This window comes from Aotus nancymaae, unplaced genomic scaffold (genome assembly GCF_030222135.1).
Source record: "Aotus nancymaae isolate 86718 unplaced genomic scaffold, 86718_ANA_hifiasm-v0.15.2.pri h1tg000036l, whole genome shotgun sequence".
In the NCBI taxonomy this organism is placed as follows: domain Eukaryota; kingdom Metazoa; phylum Chordata; class Mammalia; order Primates; family Aotidae; genus Aotus; species Aotus nancymaae.
The window spans coordinates 80929209-80951979 of NW_026988450.1; the positions used below are offsets into that span (position 1 = coordinate 80929209).

The 22771-nt window shown below is 32.3% G+C and overlaps 1 protein-coding gene across 12 annotated transcripts in view; it reads left to right on the forward strand.

Moving 5' to 3' along the window:
* PHF20L1 (PHD finger protein 20 like 1) overlaps window positions 1–22771 on the forward strand; it is a 75585-nt gene that overhangs the window by 31561 nt on the left and 21253 nt on the right. For all 12 annotated transcript variants that reach the window (XR_010345636.1, XM_012462017.3, XM_012462019.3 and 9 more), the window contains 6 exons: window positions 4487–4569; window positions 8072–8324; window positions 10352–10540; window positions 10796–11002; window positions 17394–17450; window positions 18639–18746. Coding sequence is in view for 11 of the 12 variants with exons in the window: in XM_012462017.3 (XP_012317440.3) it covers window positions 4487–4569; window positions 8072–8324; window positions 10352–10540; window positions 10796–11002; window positions 17394–17450; window positions 18639–18746 (897 nt within the window). In the remaining variant the exon portion in view is untranslated. The remainder of the gene's footprint in view (window positions 1–4486; window positions 4570–8071; window positions 8325–10351; window positions 10541–10795; window positions 11003–17393; window positions 17451–18638; window positions 18747–22771) is intronic.

The following is a 22771-nucleotide window of genomic DNA, read 5'->3' on the forward strand; positions in this document are numbered from 1 at the left end:
GATCTTTTCTCTTTATTTACTCAGAAAATTTAAGTGTGTTGTAATCTTTTTAATAGTTCATCTTTCTACATCTATTTCTGATTTCATGTTGCAACTATGTCATGCAAAAAGACAATAGATACTTTAAGATCGCCTTCAATAGTTAAAATTCAGGCTTGCCTTTTAACAGTAAATTCATTTATAGTTTATAAAGATAAATCAGAACTAATACAAAAAAGTAATTTTGCTCTGGCATTATGGTATATTTTAAATTTATTAAGCTCATCTGTATGTGTCTTTTTGTCCTTTTACTACTGAGAGGATTGAGGCTGGCATCGTGGCAGCCTGCTGTGATGTATTTCTCTCCTCTATTTTATTTTATTTTTAAAGAGTTCTAGCTTAAATAAGTGGACCAGCCATTGAAAAACTTTCAGTCATGTATTTATCATTTTTTCTATTCACTTTGCCACATACATACCATGTGATGATTTTAAACTTGATTTCTATATAGAGAATCATAAAAGGATGACTTTTTTGAAAGATTCCAAATAGGTAGACATGGAAAATACAGTTGTACAGTATGTGGAATGTGTGTGTATGTATATACATATATACACATATACCTATTTCACATATATATATGTTCCATATGCTGTACAATATATATACACACATATACTTCTAGGTTCATATTTTTCATTATGTAATATACCTTATTGATAGCTGTTATCATATATGGCTAATACATACTGACAATACAAACAATTTTACATAGAAAATTAGTAGTCCATACTTTTGGAACAAAGTTGCAAACAAATTGAAAATGAGTAGACTTAAAACTGCAGATTGTCTAGGGAGTAAAGGAAAAAACATCAGCAGTTGGTGTTGCATGGTCTGTTTCTAATAGGTTCTAAGAGTTCCTGGAATTTCAGCCAGCTTAGGTGTGTTTCTGTAATTTAAGAATTTAAAAAATTTTTTAAATCCTGAAATTTGAGTTGACTAGTAGTATATTATTGATAATAATATCAAGAATATTTGATTCTTAGTCCCAGCAAGAGGATTGTGTTTTGAAATATCTGGATGAAAAGTAGACCAAGAATTTAATCACTTTGCTCTTTCTTTGTTCCCCTTTGCCATTCCAGGGCGCTCTAGCCTCTATTCTACTTATTCCTATTGGCAGGAAGAGACCAAATGTGTATTTTTTAGCTAATATAGAATATTGGGAAGTTGTGACTTTGTTGGTGGATGGAACTAATGACTATTTGATATTCTTCCTTTACCTAATTTCTAACTAATTTCTTGACGCACCATAATGCATTCTTATGGGACAATTTTAGCCCATAAGTATATTCTTCTAGAAGAGGGTCTGTTAGTAATATATTGATGATTAATAGGTACTTGCTGATAATTTCAATTAATTCTTCTCATTTTTCTCGTTTTCTATGGATATTGCATTTCTTCCTGGAATATTAGCAGGTCAACATAACAGATTTTGGACTGCCTCTTAAGGCAGAAGTAGTCAGAATTCTCTCAAGTACCTATTTTATTATTTGTTCCATTTTGTTGTTTATGTTTAATAGCTATTTTGTAAGTTGGTGTGTATGTAAAGCATAAAAAAGACTTCATTAATCATACTTGGGCTTTTAAATTCTCTGGATAACCAAGTATGCATTTTTAAATCTAATTTTAAGTAGTTTTTTCTTAAATCTCATTATTTTTTGTAACACTTTATTTTTCCTTCTCAAACCATTAATGGAAATAGATTTTAATAAACTGGGTCTGTAATGTCCTAATGTAAATCTAGGTTATGTAGGTTATGGGTGAATTATTTTGTTTCTTTCAATACTCGTGGTACCTATTTTCAGTTTTTTAGTTTGTGATCTGTTTCATCTATTGAGTGTTAAAAACTATTTCTACCACCTTTATGAAAGGAAACAAAATAGAATACATTTAATATATTGAATAGCAAAATTGTCCTGTTTGAATAGTCCTTAGAAATAGAACTTCTACTCAGTTTCCTGCAAAATAAGAACTTGACTTTCTAATTATTTTTATTTCAGTAGTTTATTGATCCTTAAAAATATTAGCTGGAGAATAAAAACCTAGTAAATGTGGCTTTATATGTTAGACAAATATTCAGTACTGTATCTTTTTCAGTAATGTAAGAATATGTTCAGAATATAATTAGGATTGAAACTGTTTTTGTAAAATTGTTTATATACAGTTGATATGGTATGAGACTGGAACAAACTATGTAGGTTTTTTTTTTTTTTAATCTCAAACTGGGACAAATACCAGGGTTTTTGTTGTTGTTGTTGTTGTTGTTGTAGTTGTTGTTTTCTATTTATTTTTTAATATAGAGATGGTGTCTTGCTATGTTGCCCACGCTGGTCTCAAACTGCTGGGCTCTCAAACTGCTACAATTACAGGCATGAGCCACTGCACCTGACCTTAGATACCAGTTTTAATACTAATCATAGATATATCAAACTCATTGTCTTATACTCAGCCTTTTTTGTTTTAAAGTATAATCTGAGTACTAGGTATTCACCTTCCAATAAAGGAAAGGTATCTTTTGCCTAATTTAGAATTTGACTCAAGTAGTACTTTAAGAATTTAATTTGTTTATTTATTTAGAAACAGAGTCTCACTCTGTCCCCCAGCATGGAGTGCAGTGGTGCCATCTCGGCTCACTGCAACCTCCACCTTCCAGGTTCAAGCGATTCTCGTGCCTCAGCCTCCTGAGTAACTGGGATTACAGGTGTGTGCCACCACACCCAGCTAATTTTTGTATTTTTAGCAGAGATGGGGTTTAACCACGTTGACCAGACTGGTCTCGCACTCCTGACCTCATATGATTCTTCTGCCTTGGCCTCTCAAAGTCCTGGGATTATAGGCATGAGCTGCTGTGTTCTGTGCCCAAGAATATAATTTTAATATGTGAATTCCTACCTAGATCACTTAACTTCTTTAGGGTAGTTATCTGATAAAGTCAAGGCATGTTGCCTCATGGATAGCTCTATGTCATACCACATTTGATGGGGAACCATTTTTCTTCTATTAAATATGTTGTGGACAGCTTCTGTAATGTATGTAGTATAATTGCTGTAGTCAGTTTACTATTAAGTTGTCAGTTGTTAAACATGCTTTTTTTGGAGCAAAGTTTTTATGTGGCCAACTTTGAAATGACATAAATATGATTTTTGGTAGCCTTTTATGAGCAGGGTGGCCTTAAACAAAACTGAATACTTGTTCTAGGCTTATAAACTGGGCTTCATTGAAGGCACCTGACAACTTTGAAATGACACAAAAATGGGTTTTATTTCAATAGTATTTTGGTGGCCTTAAACAAAACCAAATACGTGTTCTGGGCTTATAAACTGTACTTAATTGAAGGTAACTGACAGGCTTAACAAATAATTTTAACCTAAGTAAATGCCTATATTTTATTAAAGCAGAGTTTTGATGTTTTGGTAAATTAATAATACAGTTATATATTCAAATAAAATATATTTTTTTCTTTTTTTAAGACAGAGTCTTGCTCTGTTGCCCCTGCTGGAGTACAGTGGCACAATCTCGGCTCACTGCAACTTCTGCCCCCTGGGTTTAAGTGATTCTCTTTCCTCAGCCTCTCAGATAGCTTGGATTACAGGTGCCCACCAGCACGCCTGGCTAATTTTTGTATTTTTGGTGGAGATGGGGTTTTACCATGTTGGCTAGGCCGGTCTTGAACTCCTGACCTCAAGTGATCCGTCCGCCTCAGCCTTCCATGGTGCTGGGATTACAGGCATGAGCCCCCACGTCTGGCCTATTCTGTTTTTTAAATTTGAGAATTGTGACGTACATCGAAGAAAACTGGAACTTCTAAAAATTTTTGTCATTTATAGACAAAATGAACTATAATACTAAGTTCAGATGTTCTAGGAAGGACCCACACTTTTATTCCCTTAACATAAAATGGATCCATCTGTGTTTAAACTCTTAAGATAAGGTACAACTGGACACACATAAAGCTTAGATTGAAAGGATCTAAGTGAACTTAAGAATTGGTAGCTTTTTTAGCTAGTAAAACAACAGAAAATCATATTTTATGTTCTAGATGTTTGGAAGGGTTTCATCTGTCTTACTCTGTTTTTATAGTTGTATAGAAAAAACCTGTATTATAATTATTAGCAACCTGAGCAATCTTAATCTGGACATTAAGACACAGAATTTTAACTTTTTACAGAATAAATGTATGTGTGCATGTGTGTGTTTTCAGTGATTTCATTGAGTAATATTCAACAAAAACCCACACAACTATGTAAGCAACTCTTCAGTCCTGATTCAGTCCCTTGGCTTATTATTAAGCATATTTGTATCTTTGAAAAGAAAGCATTTGGAACTATTTACTTCCTATATATTAAAAAGTATAGGAAGTTTCAGCTGCTAAGATTTTGAAAAGTTAATTAGGGTGTAAATCAGTATTTTTTTTCTAATAAGCAATTTCTGTACGATTTTTCTCAAGGTTTGTTGGCATCCAAAGCTGTTGGGGTGGATGGTGCTGAAAAAAAGGAAGACTACAATGAAACAGCTCCAATGCTGGAGCAGGTATGAAATGGTAGCATTTGATTTTTTTCAAGGTTCCCACTGGAATGATGACGGAGCTCTAGTATCTACGTAATTGAAATTCCCCTTTTGATCAGATATGGGAATAGGAAGCTAATTAATTGATGATATATTTTTAACTCTGCCTTCTCCAAGATATACAGATAACTACAGACTTCATTAGTGTTTGATTTCAGTAGACTGGCATTAAAGCCTTTGTCTCCAAAATTTGAAGGCCTGGAGACAGGCATCCCAGGGTATAAGCTTCCAGCTGGATCACCTTTAACTAGCTTACAAAAAGACCCTTACACAAATACTTTTCATTTGTGAGTTAAAACAGGGTTTTTTGACATCTAATAAAGCTTCTTTTGTAAGAAGTTTCTTTTATATTGTAACAATTGGTGTTGTTAGATTGACTATGTGTTTTATGAATTGATCAATGAGCCATACATTTTTGCTAGGATGTATATTTTAATAACTACAAAAAAAGAGAGTTTAAAAAACTATTAAGGGTCTGTCTTTAAACCACCTAATAGAGGAATTTAAAAGTGAAGGTTGCAGTTGCTAGATTTTGCCTTGGCTACCTTCAGATTCCCACAATACTTGTACATAATGAACTGTGCATGCTTTTACATTCTCTAAGGGCTTAACTTCTTAGGCACTGTAAGACTATAAGAACACAGTAATAGCCATAACTGGATTTCCTTGGTTCTCCTGTTTTAAAATCTGAGCCTTAACGTAGTTTTAATATATCCTTTTTGTATTACTTTTCTTTATTAGTAACCTAATAAAGAAGACTTTAGAATGAGTATCTTTTGCTCTCCTCTAGATGCGTTTAAAAAAATATTCCAAATTTAATTGATATTGTATTGAGTTTTTCAGGGTTATTTTAGGCCTGATTTGATAACAGTGCGTTGTTTTGGTGCCTCCATTAATGTTGTATGAAATCAATGGGTCTTTTAAATTGATTAATATGTCATTGAATCATATCTTCTGATTTTCTGTGATCATCAAACGGTTAAGTCTTTGCCGTTATTGTCAATATATCAACCAAATTTTAAATAACTTTTTTTACTGTGTATTACTATATTCAACGTCCCAGTTATACAGTATTTTGTATTTTCACCACTGTTTATGGTATTCTCAGAGTGCGATAAATCAGGGACTTGGGTAATAAAATGTTTCTGGAAAATTCATTACAATGTCAATCTTTGATTATGCACAATCCTGCTGAGGTGAATGTGATTGTGGAAAGTACTTATTAAATGTGGAAGTTAGTGTAGAGGGCAGTATCCACTTTAGAAAGAAGTATAGAAAACCACGTTTTGAAATTGAATTTCTAAAAAGAAAGGAAAATTGTGTAACTCGGCTGTTTCTATTTTCATAATTAAAAAATTTTGAGAGTCCTTGCCAGTTTTGTAACAAAGAGACCAACAATCATTAATGAAAACCTTGTAAATTATTTTAGATTTTAAGGAACACCATACCATTCCCTCATTTTCTATTTGTCATTCAAGTTGATTTCAATGTGAAAATGTTTTGTAACCAAACATATTTTTATCCTATGTGTTAGCCTTGCTTCGTAGTTAAAAAGCCGAGTTATAAAGCTCTTAATTACATCTCAATTGGTATCAGCAATAGACCTAAAGAAGAGGTATCGATTGTTACTAACCTCTGTTTCCTAATGAGTTAAAGTAATGTCACTCATGACATAGATTGATAACAGGCCTGTAGTCAAAACTTACTGTGCTAATGGACTTATTTATATTTTTTAAAAATTCAAACTCTGTGGTCTTGAACCCCAATTCTTAGCTTATTAATTATAGATTATTTAATTGTATTAGGGATATGTCATGTTATATTTACTTTTGGATAAAACTTGCATTAGATGCATAATAATTCAGTAAGTTTTAAAAACAATGTTAATTTTTCCTTGTTTAGAAGTTAAGCACCTTATCAAGATATTAATTTAAGTTTTAAAACCTTGTTTTATAACTTTGTAACTTGAGAGTAATGGATGCTGTAGTGATGTCTTTCACATATGTGAAGATGAACAATAAAATTGTTTATTTACAAGTAATGGCTCTAATTACTTTTCTGGCAACACCTTTTATGATAAGGTTAGGAATACTATCTGTTTATGGAGTACCTTTTCAAATAATTAACCTGCACTTAAACACATTTGTAATGAGTAAATTCAATAATAGAAATGACAACTGAATGAATGGGACACTTGACACCAGGCCTTTTATGTGGTTTGTCCAACATGCTGTCTGTAGAGCATTCAAGGTGCCCTACTTAATACCAAATATGCACTTTTTTTCCCCAACCAAAATTGGACTTGTATCAGTGGGAACAGAATTATTTATTTATATGGTCCCCAGAAAATGATCTTTCATACTCCAGAGAACTGCAGACCATAGACCTGATAGTTATTCTCCACAGGATACAGAAATAAAAAGATATCTTGGGGACAAGCATGTTGTTTATAGTGCTAGCAGTTTCACTCTTTATAAAGGCCTATGGTAGAAGAGATTTTCAAAATATGTGTATTACATATTTGCTCTCAGATAAGTATATCAGAAAGAGAGAGGCATTTCAGCACCATAGTTTGCAAGTCCATCCAGTGTAGCTATTTTCTCTTGTTTTGAAAAATGGATACATTCACACATATTTTAACATATGTAGGAAATTTTGCAGCCAAATGAATAAAAATATTCTTTTATGAAAGAACTGACAAAGTTCTAATTTTTTTTTAAAAGTATCAGTTGGCAGGAAGAAGGTAAAAACTCTCATCTAAGAATGCGACGTATTTTGTTTTTAAATCCAATGTTTTTAACTTACACTTTATCTCTTTGGTTTTTTTTTGTTGCTTGTTTTGTATTGTTTTTTAGTCTTTTAACTCTGTATTGCTGGTGGCTCTGATTTCATGATGCATTGTGCTTATGAAACTCTAGCTTTCAGCACTAAAATGAGTTAAAGATAATGTTTTGTTAATTTGGTCATTGTTTTCCTGTTCAGAGCTTTCTTTAAAGGGAAACTGTCTACTTAGACCTCCACATTCAACTTAATAAAATAAATGATTTTTTAAGAGAACATCTAAAGTTGAAAGCTTAAATGTATTCCTCTAGTCCTTTAAAACATGAAAATGTTATTTGTTTATCGAATTATTGTCATTGACAATTATGGTTCCTAAAGGGGTGTATTTCTGTTTAATACTGAAAATATTTGTCCTATAACATTTTATATTCTGAAAATATTTTGAATAATATATTTTAAAACATGAATTCAGACTGAAAGTTGACAGCATCCCTTTAAAGATAGCCTATTCAACTTTTAGTTAATAATTTGTGGGGTTCTTTTTGGTTTTTCATTTGTAATAGAAATGTTATATGTTGCTTAACAATGTTTCTGGATACTAAAGTTGCTTAACAATCAAAATAGAATACAAGAACAAAAATGAAGAAGCCAAAATAAAAATATCAATTTTTTATTATTTATTCAGGCGATTTCACCTAAACCTCAAAGTCAGAAAAAAAATGAAGCTGACATTAGCAGTTCTGCCAACACTCAGAAACCTGCACTGTTATCCTCAACTTTGTCTTCAGGGAAGGCTCGCAGCAAGAAATGCAAACATGAATCTGGAGATTCTTCTGGGTGTATAAAACCCCCTAAATCACCACTTTCCCCAGAATTAATACAAGTCGAGGATTTGACGCTTGTATCTCAGCTTTCTTCTTCAGTGATAAATAAAACTAGTGAGCACAGATTTTTAAAAAATAGTTTTTTATCCTATAAGATACATTAAAAACAGTTTGATTGTAGTTATATTGTATTTTTATGAAGTTGCTTTTTTAAAAACTCAAACGTAAGTGGATATGATAGGGAAGGCTTGAAACTATTTCAGGGGCAAAAACCATAGACATTTCTTACTGATTTATTGCTTAAAGACTACTGCTGGTTGAGATACCTTACCATTTAATAACACAGATTCCACTGTAGTTTGACTCTCCTCAACTAATAATCCAAGCATACTGAGAGGCCTGATTCATTACAAAAAAAGAAAGTTACAAAAAGACCGTGATAGCTATTTTTACTTAAGACTATTCTTGTAGATTTTGTGTCCCCACTTGTCTATTACTTCCCTCTGCAATACATTCTATTCATTCTTATTATAATATTTATAGTCTAGACTTCAGTTTAATATTTTTAATGAAAGAAGAATGCCTCTGAAATTATATTTTTAAAGATTTTACTGTTTCAGTACTACTAATTTTTCAAGAGTTAACGCAGTCTTTTTCAAAATAACCTTTCAACATGGGTGTATCTATCTATATAAATACATATGTCTATATATCTACATATATAAATAATACAAGATTTGTGTTGACCCTGAGTTCCCCATATCAGTTTAGTATTCTAAGTTGGAGACATGAATAACAGTTATTTGAAGTCAGTAGGTAAATGATGCTTTTTTTTTTCTCTCTATGCAACAAGTGAAATACGTGATTGGAGAATGAATATGACATGTTTCCTTATGAACTATTCCATATTGTGTCTTCCAGAATAATCAAAGACGTTGACATTGAGAAGACTTTTATCAAACATATTAACCTATTTTCCTTCAGTTGCCATATTTTCTTCTGATTCATTTTTTCATTTTGATCAGGTTTTGCTTTTTTGTTTTGTTCTTTTTAATAAATAGGTGGAAAGAATGGGAACATAATTCACTTGTTTTCCTAATAGGCTTCATTTCATTTTGACATTTATCATGAAATAGTGTCAGTAGTAGTCACTGGAATGTCATATGACATTAATAAACATTTTATTTTGGAAATTATTTTATATTTTGTTATAATCACAACATTATAGCAATTAAATTTTATTCTTTTATATTTTTAAATTATCACATGTATTTTCATTTCAATTGTAAAATTACTCTTAAATACCCCAAACATCAATCTCTTTTGACCACTCTTACTTCCTCTTTCTAAATTAACATGAATATATTGGCATATATAATCTTGCCTATTCTTGTCAAATGTGTTTATATGCCATGTAGAAAGAAGATAAATAAAAGTGTAAAAGACATTTCCAAATATTTATATTATATTGCTAGAAGATGCCTAAATTACTCACCAAGTTATTAAAAAAACATAAGTTACACAATGTCATAATCTTAAAACTCCTCATTTGCTCACAATAATACACAAAGTTGTTTTTGTTCAATTTTTTTTTTAATGAATCAGGCCCAGACATGTTTGTAAAACTCCATTTGAGGGGTGATAATGGGATAAAATTCTTTACATTAGTGTAAAGTAAAGCACTAACTCTATAATATTATATCATCTATGCCCCTGCCTTTTTTTCCCCTTAGAATTTCTAGATTTGCAATGTAGCAAAAGGCATATATATAATTTTTTTCTTTATATTTTTCTGTAAAGAGAATATTTTCCCGAAGGAAAATGGCAGTTTATACAACGATCTGCGGTTAGAAAAATTAACTGTAGTCTGTCACTTGGGGAAGCTACTTGAAATTAATGTTCCATTTTATTTTCTTTTAGTTATAGTAGAGTAGAGATTTTAGGATTTTTGATTGACTCATTTTGTAAATGAGGGCACAATTTTTGCCTTTGATTACCTTTGGAACATGCCATTCCTTGTGGATATCTTATAACAACATCAGAGGGAAGAATATAAATCATTTTTCCCATTTATCTCCTTAAAAATTTTAAAATGATCCTGGTATGTATCTGCTTCGTGAACATTGAAGATCTTTTTCTAGGTCCTCCACAGCCTGTGAATCCCCCTAGACCTTTCAAGCATAGTGAGCGGAGAAGAAGATCTCAGCGTTTAGCCACCTTACCCATGCCTGATGATTCTGTAGAAAAGGTTTCTTCTCCCTCTCCAGCCACTGATGGGAAAGTATTCTCTATCAGTTCTCAAAATCAGCAAGAATCTTCAGTACCAGAGGGTAATGTATATTGATTTCCTATAGAACCAAACATAAAAGAAGATAAAGAAAAAAACTAAGAGATAAAGATTATTAAAATATTAAGAAATTTCTGCTCTTTTATCTTCTGGAGTTATAAGCACTTCTACAAATTTTTATTGAATGCCTTCTTTGTGCCAGGCACTGTTTAACTTATGTAACACTTTAATTCACAGTGATAGTAACTGAGCCATTTTATCTGCGTTAATATTATATTACACTCTTTATTTTGTGTAGTGCCTGATGTTGCACATTTGCCACTTGAGAAGCTGGGACCCTGTCTCCCTCTTGACTTAAGTCGTGGTTCAGAAGTTACAGCACCACTAGCTTCAGATTCCTCTTACCATAATGGATGTCCAAGGGCAGAAAAAGAGGATACACAGATGCTTCCAAATCCTTCTTCCAAAGCAATAGCTGATGGAAGAGGAGCTCCAGCAGCAGCAGGTAAAAGAAAAAAAAATAAAGGCTCTTATAAGTAGCTAGGCTTGCAGTTATTAGGTATAAATATTTTGAGGCTTAACTACATTATTTTGATTCCTATGTAATTCCTTTTCATAAATAATTTAACATTTATAGGAGAGTTTCTTCTATATCTGTTTTGAAGATCTTTTGTGTGATGATTTTATAATCATATTCCCTGGATATACATGCTTCTTACCTTGTCACTTGATCTATTTTCTTCTACCTGCTTCTTTTTTATATATCCTTATTTCTACTAAATGTAAATTATTAGAGCCAAGTATAATTACAGGAATTCTTTTGAAGCCAGAAAATACTTAATGGGATCAGTACTTCGGTTTAAGGATTTTAATAGAATTTAATATTTAAGAAACACTGAGCTATATGCCTGTATCTTAAATATAATTTCATATTCTGGGGCAGAATCCTCCAAATTGAATTAAATTTGCTGTGAAGTTATTTAAGGAGTGCAGTATGTAAAATCAGCCATCCTTGATAACACATTTTTGCATGATTTTGTGATATTTATTGTAGTTCGAAAGCATTTGGATGTGTATTTTACCAAGCTGATATTTAAAATCTAACGGATTATTAATTCATGTTTCCCTTATGTGAGTGCATTGCTTTATTTAGAAGTTTTTAAGAACTATAACCTCATTCAGAATACACATAATAAAAAAAGGCCAATACTGGTTACAAATGCACTTCTGATAAATTACTATTTGCAGTTAGCTGTTTGAAGGAAGTCTGAATTTAGTTAGTTCTGAGTTGCAGAAAAACATCGTTTGTTGATTCATTATCAAAGGTGTTGGTGATCATTGTGTTTACAGGCATCTTCCTGAAACCACTTTATCTGTTTTTTGGATGAAGCATAAAATGAACCTTACTCTTATCTGGTGATGGCATGTATTGAAATAAAATGATTGAAGTAACTTAAGAGTCATATACTTATTTTTATTAATTTTTATCTTAATATAAAGGTTGAAGTTACTTTGTACATGGTAATTCTTTATCATATTTTAAAAAATAAAATTCCCAAATCTGAATATTTGTAGATTTCGAAACACTTCCTATAGTTTCTCAAATCAAATCTATTGTCTTTTGATTCTTAGTCTTTCCTTAAGATAATTAATTTTTCTTTCCCACTTTTCCACAAGATTTCTGAATTATCATTGACCCATTGAGATACTTTTTTGATAAAGGTCTTATTCAGTTCTTTAATGATCTGGAATTTGTTACTGTACTGAATATATGAAAAACATGTTAAAGTTATAATGTTATATATCCATTAGGAAAATTATTTTCAGATGTACATGTGAAAATATTTACATTTTTCTTAAAAAATACTCTAATAATAGTAACAATATTGAAATACAGGCCAATATAAGTAACTGTATAATAAGAATCTTATGTTAACAGATTATATGTCCTAAAATATCATTGTAGTGATTGTGCATGAAAGTCCTTGACTTAGATGATTTTGCTTCTAACCAGATTATTAACTTCCTCTTTTCAGAATTTCTAGCGTATTTGTGGCAATATGGCTGACTACCTTAGTAAAAGGTAGAGAGTATAGCTATAATACGAGGAATTCGTAGATTCGTTTGTGGAAGAGGAAGAATTATCTGGGTGTGATGAGCTTAATAGTATAGTAGCTGTCAACTTTAAGTGCTTATAGCAAGCAGAGGCATAGTTTTAATTGTTAATTACTGCAGGTTTATTAGAGGGTTAAACACAGTATTTGAATAGAGTGAGGTGAAATTCTAATTTGTTTCTGTGACCTCTTAATTTTTAGTTCTTGAGGAAAGCAGTGGAATGTAGGTCATTTTCTAACTGACCACCTTTTGATTAAAACTTTGTGCAGCTGTCTCACTTGCATTGTAATTCTTAGTGGTCTCCATGCTTTTCTCCTTGACCTTTTTGTTGATCACCCTCTCTTGACCATTTTGCAGTGTTTGTTATGCTTCTGTCTGCTCCCCAAGTCCTCTTTGTCTAGAGTCAAAGTGCCAGGTTTTTATGTTTTTGTTTCTTATATATATATGTGTGTGTGTGTATATATATTTTGTTTCTTTTATATATGTGTGTGTGCATATATGTATATGTGTGTGTGTGTATATACACATATGCACACACACATACATACATGTTTGATTGGTGTCCATATTAATTATAAAAATAAATTTTGTTACTGTTGAATTTTAAAACTTACAATAGAAAATATTCTTTACAGTTTATGTCAGAGACATTTTCTGAGTTATTTTTGTCAAATTGAAACTTGGGAAGTTTAGAATGATGAAGATGTTAGTTGCTAACTGTGAAATCATTGGGCATGATTAGGTTTTTACTTTTTGAGGAGCAAGATAAATTCACGCTGCTGAGTTTAGCGGTGATGCTAACAGATTGATGAGATTTGCAAATGGTCCAATTATTATTTACAACTATTCTTCATTGTTTTCCAGTAGAGATAATGAACTTGCGATAATCTCTCTGTGTTCTTCTACTAGGATGGATGCCCACATGACTAGCCATTGTTAAGAACACTATTGCTACCCACATTACCAAAGAAGTAATTGGTATCTTTGTAAAAATTGATGCCTTTGTTTTTATTTTATTATCAGGATGCTTTCTCACAGAGCCAGCCAATTTTAGAAAGGAATACAGCCTCAGGAAATCTTAATTCTGTTAGTATCTTAGTATTTATAGAGTAAATCAAGTTTTTTAAAAAGTGGCCTTTTCAAAAATAAACTCTTGGTTCAGGTTCTCACAGGCATCTTGGACCCAGTTATCTATTACCCCTTGTCACACAATTCTCCCTATGTACAATTAGGTAGGGAACACATTGTGAACAGATATGGAATTTGCCTTCGGGAGACTTAAATTCTAGATGGGACAGAAACCTAATAACTGAAATACAAATAATTAAATGCAAAATATAAGTTCCTGAAGAGGTGTAAAGTACTCTTGGGTGTAAAGGAAGAAAAAATTGTCCCAAGAGGCCTCTGGTAGGGCCTCTTAAGAACTCTGGAGAGACAACCCATCTGCCTTGTCTTCTTGCTTCCTTGAAACTCAGTTTTTCACATAGATTTATGATGAGATTATAGTAGATGATGACTGTGGTCACTTTTGGCTCTACAATGTTGATGTTTTACTTATCATTAATCAGGCATTTGATAAGAGTCTATGTTTATTCCAAAAAATGATTATGATATATGGTTGGATTATTTTCAGTTTAAAACTTCAATTTAAGATAGTTTTAGAGATGATAACTTTTATTGTTTGTAACCACTGTGAAGACAAAATTGGCATTAGTAGATTGTATGGATATAATTTTGAGTCATTTAGTTATTCTTGTATTAAAAGAAATACCTTTAGTAACACATCTTCATTTTTAAAATTTTTTTAGTAAATTAGTAAGTAAATATCAAAGAGCATTACCTGTTTTATTGAAGTATGTCTTAGTTAGCATGGATAGGAATGTTGGCTTGACATGGTCGTGCAGAGTGTAGCTTTATGTAATGTCCTCATCAGGATGGCCATGAACAGGTCCCCTGAGTTTTAGGGTAGCATTCAATGAAATGCATCAGGCTTTGCTTCAGTGTCATTCAAAGTCATCTTAGTTTTCAAATGAAATGTAGATATAAGTAAATACATGTGTCTAGATTTATTATCATAGATAAGATAGTTGGACTCTTTTTAGTGAATCTTCTGTAGAGTGTCCATAAATTATATTATCGATTGGTTAATATAATGCATTTTATCTATCACCAGTGAAAAAGACAGAAGTAGGTCTTCGGGTTGGTCTCAGTTAGTATGGCCAAAAAGCATGTTATTAGTGACTGAGTCTGCCTGTGGCGGGTTTTGAAATGGCCTTCATTTTTATTCCAACATTTCACATCAGCTTTACATTTACTCTTTAAAAGTCTTTTTGTTTTACATTGTTTTTCAATTTATTTTCCAGATTTGTTCAAAACAAAACTACAACTGGAGACTCTGTAATCTGCCTCCACCCTCATACCAAATGTTCATGGCTTGTACAGAGCCTGGGGTTTCCATGGAGAGTCTCAGGGATTGCCTCTCTTTTTAGCCAGAAGAATCTGTAATGTTTAGCATACCAGAAGAGGCTTGAGAAATTGCTCTATATTACTAGTTTTTAAATTGTGTGCAAGCAGGCATGGTTCAGACATCTGCCTCTGTGACTTTAACTAGCATAGCTCCATTTGTGTTTTGGGTTTTGTTCTTGCATTCAGCTGTCAGATAATATTTTTTTAAAAAATGTTCTGTTGCTAAAATTTAGTTTAAAAATTACTGTTCTACAAACTAATGGTCTGGTACCTTGGTCACCAAATTCTAGCACATAGTAAAATAAAGACAAGATAGTGAACTTCTTGTAAAACAATACGTATTTTTCTTGTTGACTTCTGGAATGGTCTCTTTTGTTTTCCTATTTGTGTGTAAGTATTTTTTAAAGTCCTGCCGTTGCATGTATGAATATTTATTTTAAATTTTTACTTGAGTAAAAACATCGACAACCCTTTATGAGTCCCCCAGTTTTACTTTTGAAATTTTATCATTTATGAAATCGAATGGTTTGGGAACCACTAAAACATGAAAAACTAAATCTAGAACTGACTCTCTGGAACCCACTCTGGGAATGACTGCATCTCTACTGCTGTGTTAACTTCTGTGTTCCTGGTGCAGTGGTTCATAACTGTTTTATTTGTCTTCCAAGTACCTAAGGGTGGTGCACATTCTAGTCAGTCAAAGTAGCCTGGTAAGGCAGTTCCTTTAATCTGACTCCCTGTCCCCACCCCAGCAGATTTTAAGCATCATTGCTCTACCTTTTTCCTAGAGATGCAATGCTCCAGAGATGTAAGCACCTAAGAGGCAATGATCACTGTTAGCAATATATCTGAATATATCTGTAGTACCCCTGAGGATTTGGAAAGCACATTCCTCATGGTTTGCATTGTAGATGCTTTATTGTTTTCAAGGAAATTGCGTAAAATTTGTGGAGTTCTAATAGTGCAGTAAGTAGTAAACAGAAAGAAGTGATGTATTTGTTCGACAGTCTTGCTAATAAGAAAATTTCTCTTTGCTGTGATGTCCCTTTCATATTTTCTGTCATAACAAATGGAGATTGTCAATATTCTTATTTACATTTAACCTTACTTACTAGAGCCTTATTGGCACTTGACTTGAGTGGTATTTTTATATTTTTGTTATGTTTAAATGATAGAAATATTTGAAGTAAGATTAATGAAATGTCAGCTTTTTTGATACTGTTGTAGAATGATTTTTAAAAATTAAAGAACTAGTAAATGATGATATTAAAGCATAATTTAATAGACTAAAATAGAATTTTAAATGTACTATGGTATTTTTCTTAGACTAACACTAGCCACAAGTAGATATTAGCATTGGGAATGGTTGAATATGAATTGATTAAATGTACCTGTGTCAGCTGCACAGTAACTAAAGTGCAATATTGGTTTAAAAATGAATTTTGGACTATTAATACCTATATTGGAACATTTATTGAGATTGAATATTTTAATGTATAAATATGTCTTTGTGTTTTACATTTATATATAGAACAAAAGTGGTTTGCAGAACAGTTTTATTTTGGCTATTATCATTACCTAACAGTGCATTCATAATGGAATTCAAAGGTACAAGTTGTTTTAGGCACAAGAGCTTAAATATTAGTTTAAAAATTGTGTACAGATTGTTGAAAACCAGTATGCTTTAATATGGAGTTTAGTATTTCATTTGGATAATCCAAATAGCATTCATGTTGTAACTGTCACAGAAGTAGAAATGGTACCTGGACTTACTACTCAGATGAATTTCAGCATCTTTTGGATTGCCAAAGGTTGTGGTGCTAGAGTAGACTTTTACTGATAGCCTAATACAGTTAACTTTTTCTAAATGGTTAGACCCATATTTATGCTATTTCTAGAAATAGTGTAGTGTTAAATTATCACCCTACTACAAAAGAGAAAATGAAAAAAATTACATATTATGACTCACATAATCCTTATAACTGCATGAGATATATAGACTTATCCCTATTTGATGGAAGAGAAAACTGAAGCACAAAGGCATTAAATGATGTTCTCAAGGCGATACAGCTAGTACGTGGTGGAAACAAGAGTTGAACCTAAGTAGTCTGAATAACAAAAATCACATTTAATTTATTGTTTTGGTTATTTTTTAAGGTAAGAAATCTCACTACTTTGTTACCAGTTGAGGCAGTAAAACTTACAGACTGTTAGGACAAAGAGTCTTACATAGTTTTATGAGCAATTTTAATATAAAATGTCCCATACTTTAACTTTTTCTGATTAAACTTACATATTTTTCCCCTAACCCACAGGAATATTGAAAACAGAAAAAAAAGTGAAATTGGAAGAAAAAAGCTCAACAGCATTTGGTATGAACAGAAAGTAATCTTTAAGCAAAAGACTATAAAGCTTGACAGAGAGGGAGAACATAGTCTGTCCCTTACTCTTTACCTGTTAATGCTTCCTTAGGTGTAAGTGATCATCTGTTTTAGTTCTTACCAGTGTTAGTCAGCTCCAGATACGTGATTTATTAAACATATATCTTGTTTTGTATGTAACTTTTTTGTCAAGAGAGTCTCTTGCTTTCTCTGAGAACTTTTGTGTTTACGATCATCCCTAGTCAAAATTATGGCTATTCAAAAATAGACATCGATTTAATATTGTTGAGACTTTAGAGAATGGATGATAGATTAAAATAGTAATTTTTTCATACTTCTTCAATATACTTTATAAAAAAGTTTTTGAGTTTTCTATTTTCTATTTTCTGTGCTGTAATGACTAAAAGTCAAGAAATAATGGATGATAGTCTTATATAGTCTGTAGATTAGCTAACTGGAGCTTGAATCACTGAAAGTTGGTCAAATACGTTTGATAAATTATAGGCTAAACCATTGTGAGTTGGAGCAATAGTTAGTAGGATATATATGGTGATTTAATTTGAAATGTTATAGGGTACTGCTCTAATATTTTTTTAAGTACATATGGTTGGGGAAAAGAATGCTTTACAGTTTTGGGAAAGATTAGTGAAATATATTTTTTTCCTCATGTTCTTAGCCTTCATTGTTAAACACACAGAGAATGTAATTAAAGACTGGAGGAGTTGTTTATGAGTTGATTTAATTATTTTTTAAAGCTTTTCCAAAGAAAAAAGTCCAAGTTTTTTTTTTTTTAATCTCCTGATATATTTTTTCATTAAATTACATATGGAAATGCTGAGTCTCTTCATTCAGGTCCTTTATAAATTTTGCAGTTTAACTTCTTACCACATCAGGAAATTGAGAATATTACTCATTTAAAGGTTTTAACCACTGTCTGTGTTAACTTTAAGGTATCAGGAGTTGGGATTTCTCAGCACTGCTAATGAAGATCCCCTCTTGTAGTCCAATAAGCTTATCAGGACTTCCAGAGTCATGACATGAACAGTTTAATTGAACCCATCCACTCTGGGCAGGTGACTGGAATAGCTGATTAAAACATAAATGCTGCTTTTAGGTTTACCACAAAGGAACAGCTCAGGATCAGTCATGATTGCTGAAGTATTCACTTACATCTTTTAGGTAAGAGAAAAGAAAAGGATAAGGAAAGAAGAGAGAAGAGAGACAAAGATCACTACAAACCAAAACAAAAGAAGAAGAAAAAAAAGAAAAAGAAATCTAAGCAGCATGGTAAGTACAGTGAGATGGTTATTCCCCCTTTTTAAAAAATCTGAAGTTTCCTTTGATTCCCCTTTTCTTTTACAAAATGCAGTCATGACATGATCCCCGTGTTGAGAACTGAGAAGTTTCTGTAGCTTTCCTTTGACATGAAATTTCAAAAATATATTGCTCTGTTTTACTCTGGCCTATAAATTAATTGTTGCAACTGATTAGACACTTTTCCTTCCAGCATTTTAGTAGACTCAGTGCCCTGACCAAGCACCCTTGAGCATGCTCAAGTAATTATTCTCAGTCTAGAATTATAGAGACCCTTAAGTTAGCTTTCAAGAATGAGAGCAAAATAGGTATTTTTAGAAGAACTTGAGAAACCAACAGAATTTGGTATCAGCAGTCTGTGTTTAAAGGAAATCCTAAAGTGTGTACTTGAAGGCAGAAGGAAAATGATGGCAAAAGAAATTCAAGATGCCAGAAGACATGGTTAGCTAAGTGTAAATATGGGTAAATCTGAGCATTGACAAACAGTTTGTTGTGTGGAGAAAAACAGAACAAAAATATAAAATATACCTTGTACATTGGGAGTAGCATCTTTGTATTTCAGCATTTTTAAGCTCCTTGAAATGTCTTGGAGAAATGAAAGAGATTTGTTGCTTTTAGCTCTAATAAGTTAAATCTGCAGGTTAAAATATCTAACATAAATCCTAAAAGAATAGAAGCATAAGGTATAACTCTCAAAGTTTGGTTCATTATATTTAGAAAAAACATAGTGAATAGACTATCCAGAGAAGACAATTAATAGAGAAAATCATAGAAAAAGGAGAAAAAAATACAAATTATAAGATATTAGAAGTAAATCCAAATGTATTAGTAATTATTGTTATAAATATTATCGTAATAGGTTTTAAAATTCAGTGCCTTGTTATTTGTAAGAGACATATATAAATGTAAGGATAAAAGAGGATAGAGAAGTGTTTAAAATAAAAATATGGAAAAAATATGGTAAATAAATACTACCTGAAAGGAAAATTAGGGTAGATATGTTACAGATAAGATAGTCATTAATGCAAAAATCATTCCTAGAGATAGGAGGTTACCATGTAGTGATAGATATAAAATTGTATCTTTCTAGATATAAAATTTCTAAGTTTTATCCCTGAATAACATCATTAATGGTGATGTATCTTTTTATTACTGATAACATATATTTCATGGTAATTAATAAATGAATAAAGCTAAAAAGTATTCTGTAAGGATATGAAAGCAACAGCATAGTTGATCTAATAGCTTCATATACCACATGGATCTCAGCAGCTGTAGAGTATATATAGTTTTCTCAGCCGCACACAAACATTTGTTAAAATTGACCCTGTGATGCAACTTTAAGCAGATCTCAACAGATTGTAAAATTGGTATAATACAGACCTGTGGTTTCTGACCACAATATGTTTAACTAGAACCAACATAAAAAAGGTAATTGGAAAAGCTCTGAAAGTTTAGAAATCTAAATAATTCATGGATAAAGAACAAATTCAAAGTAAAAGTAAAAGTGATGTTACAAACCTGAAAGATAATAAAAACATCGTATGTCAAAACTTGTGAATGTAGTTAAAATGACACTTCTGAGTCGAAAATGTCTTGTCATACACACTTGTATTTGTAATAATAAATATTGGCTAAACCTGTAGCTTTCAAAGTTAGAAAAGGACAAGAATAAATCTAAAAAAGTAGAAGTAAGTAATAAACATATGAGTAGAAATAGACAAACTAAAAAAAAAAGTGTGCTGGGAAGAATTTTAAAGTGCCATATTTAGTTTTTTTTTTTTTTTTTAATCAAACCTCTGGGAAGACTAATTAAGAAAAAAAGACAAAGTGCACAAATAAATAATATTAGAAATAAAGAGAATGTAATTGCACATACTCCAGACTTTATAAAGAAGATGATATAAACAACTTTATGCCAATAAACTTGAAAGGTTAGAGGGAAGTATGGGCAATTGCCAGAAACCAGACACAAGAAGAAAGTTAAAAACCTGAATAATCCAGATCTTAAAATAAATTTAATCAGTATTTAAAAGTGTTTCCACAAAGTAAAAGGCCAGGCCCAGAAAGTTTTGCTGCCAAGTCCTACCAGACATTAAAAGAACAGGTTACTCCAAACGGATGTAAATTTATTTCAGAATTTAGGAAAAGAGGAAGGACTTCTGTAGTGGAGTGAGTAGTGTCTCCCAAAAATACATGTCTAAGTCCTCACCCCTAGTATCTGTGACTGTGACCGTATTTGAAAATAAGATCTTTGCTGATATGATTAAGTGTCTCAGAATGAGATCATCCAGGATTTAGGATGGACCCTAAAGCTAGTGACTGGTGTCTTTTTAAGAGAAAGGAAAAGGAGATGTGAGAGATACAGGAGAGAAGGCCATGTGAAGACGGAGCAGAAATCAGGGATGCAGCCCCAAGCCAAGGAACCAGAAGTTGCAAGAGGCAAGGAAGGATTTGCCCCTAGAGCTTGCAGAGAGAGCACTTCCCTGTCAAGCCCTGATTTTGTACTTCCAGCCTTCAAAACTTTGAGAGAATAAATTTCTGTTGTTTTAAGCCACTAAATTTATGGTAATTTCTTATGGTACCCCTAGGAATGAACACAACTCCAAATTTATTTTAAATGATTTAAATAACTTTGCTATCAAAATCAAGAGAGAATAATATGGGAAAGCACAGCCACAAGCTCTTTTTACTTATGGATGTAGATCCAAAATCCATAAATAAATGTTATGAAATTAAATCTAGCAATGTGTGGATATGACCACATAGGATTGTATGCAAAATTGGTTAGACATCAGAAAATTAGACAGTCAAACTCAATTTTTAAAGCATAGTGAAGTCTGTTTCATACCTGCTGTATTGGCACAAATGACCAGGTAGATAATAGCAGATGTTACTGAGGAAATGAAGGCAACTATTCAACTACTGTGGGAACCAGATGCGGACCAGGGAGTAAGGTGATGATGTGTGTACCATGTGGCCTAAAAATCCCTGAGGAAACTCACATGGTGCATCAAATATGAGAGTGTTCACAGCGGCACTGGGCACAGCCCAGCTCTCCATCAAAAGTCATGCATTCCCTCAGTGGAATAAATACATGAATTACCGCTACAGAATCTCAGGAACAAAATGGTAACCTAAAAATCAAGTAACTGAAGAAAACATAATATTTCACACTTATGTAAAGATAAAAAATTATAAAATTAAACTATATTTTTAAGAGATTCAACTGTGTGTGGGAAAAGCATGAAGAAAAACAAGAGAATGATGAACAAAAATTCAGGATAGTGGTTGCCTCTAAGGTGGGGAAGGAACGTTATCATATCAGTTCAAATTGGAAAGTGGCGCAAAGAGACCTTCAGAAATGATGACACTCTCTTAAACTGTGGAATCGGTACCTAAGTGTTTTGTGGTATTGATATTCTTTGTGTCATGCCGATTTTTTCAAATTTATTACACATTTAATAAAACCAGTTTTAAAAAATATAAATCCAACTGAGCAGTTTTGTAGTTGGTAATGATTGTTGCTAAATTCTTCAGATTTTAACTCTCCATAGTCCAAAAATAACATTTAATTTTCCACAGAATGTAAAGTTTCTACATTCTTGAATTCTAAAGTCAGAGTAAATTTGAAGATACAGGATCAAAATGGAGTTCGTAAGCTTGAAACTGCTTTCCAGAGAGAATCTTGAACATTTCTGGGCACTTCTGTATGTGCCTTGCTTCTCACTCCTTTCCCTTCTGCCCGCCCCCACATCACCTCTTCATATATAGCTGTAAATTCAAACTAGAAATGATGTAGAGGTAGGAAACTCTGGAGTTTGGGAAACAAAAACCATTCACCGTGAACTGATTTGATGAGTGAATACCCTCCTGTGAGTGGTATGTCACAGTACAGGTATGAGAAGCTCAGGCTGCAAGTAAAACTTCCAGATGAACTCCCACCTGACCAGAGACTCTCAGGGGATTTGCCTAGCTTACGTGTTCCAGTGGAGACC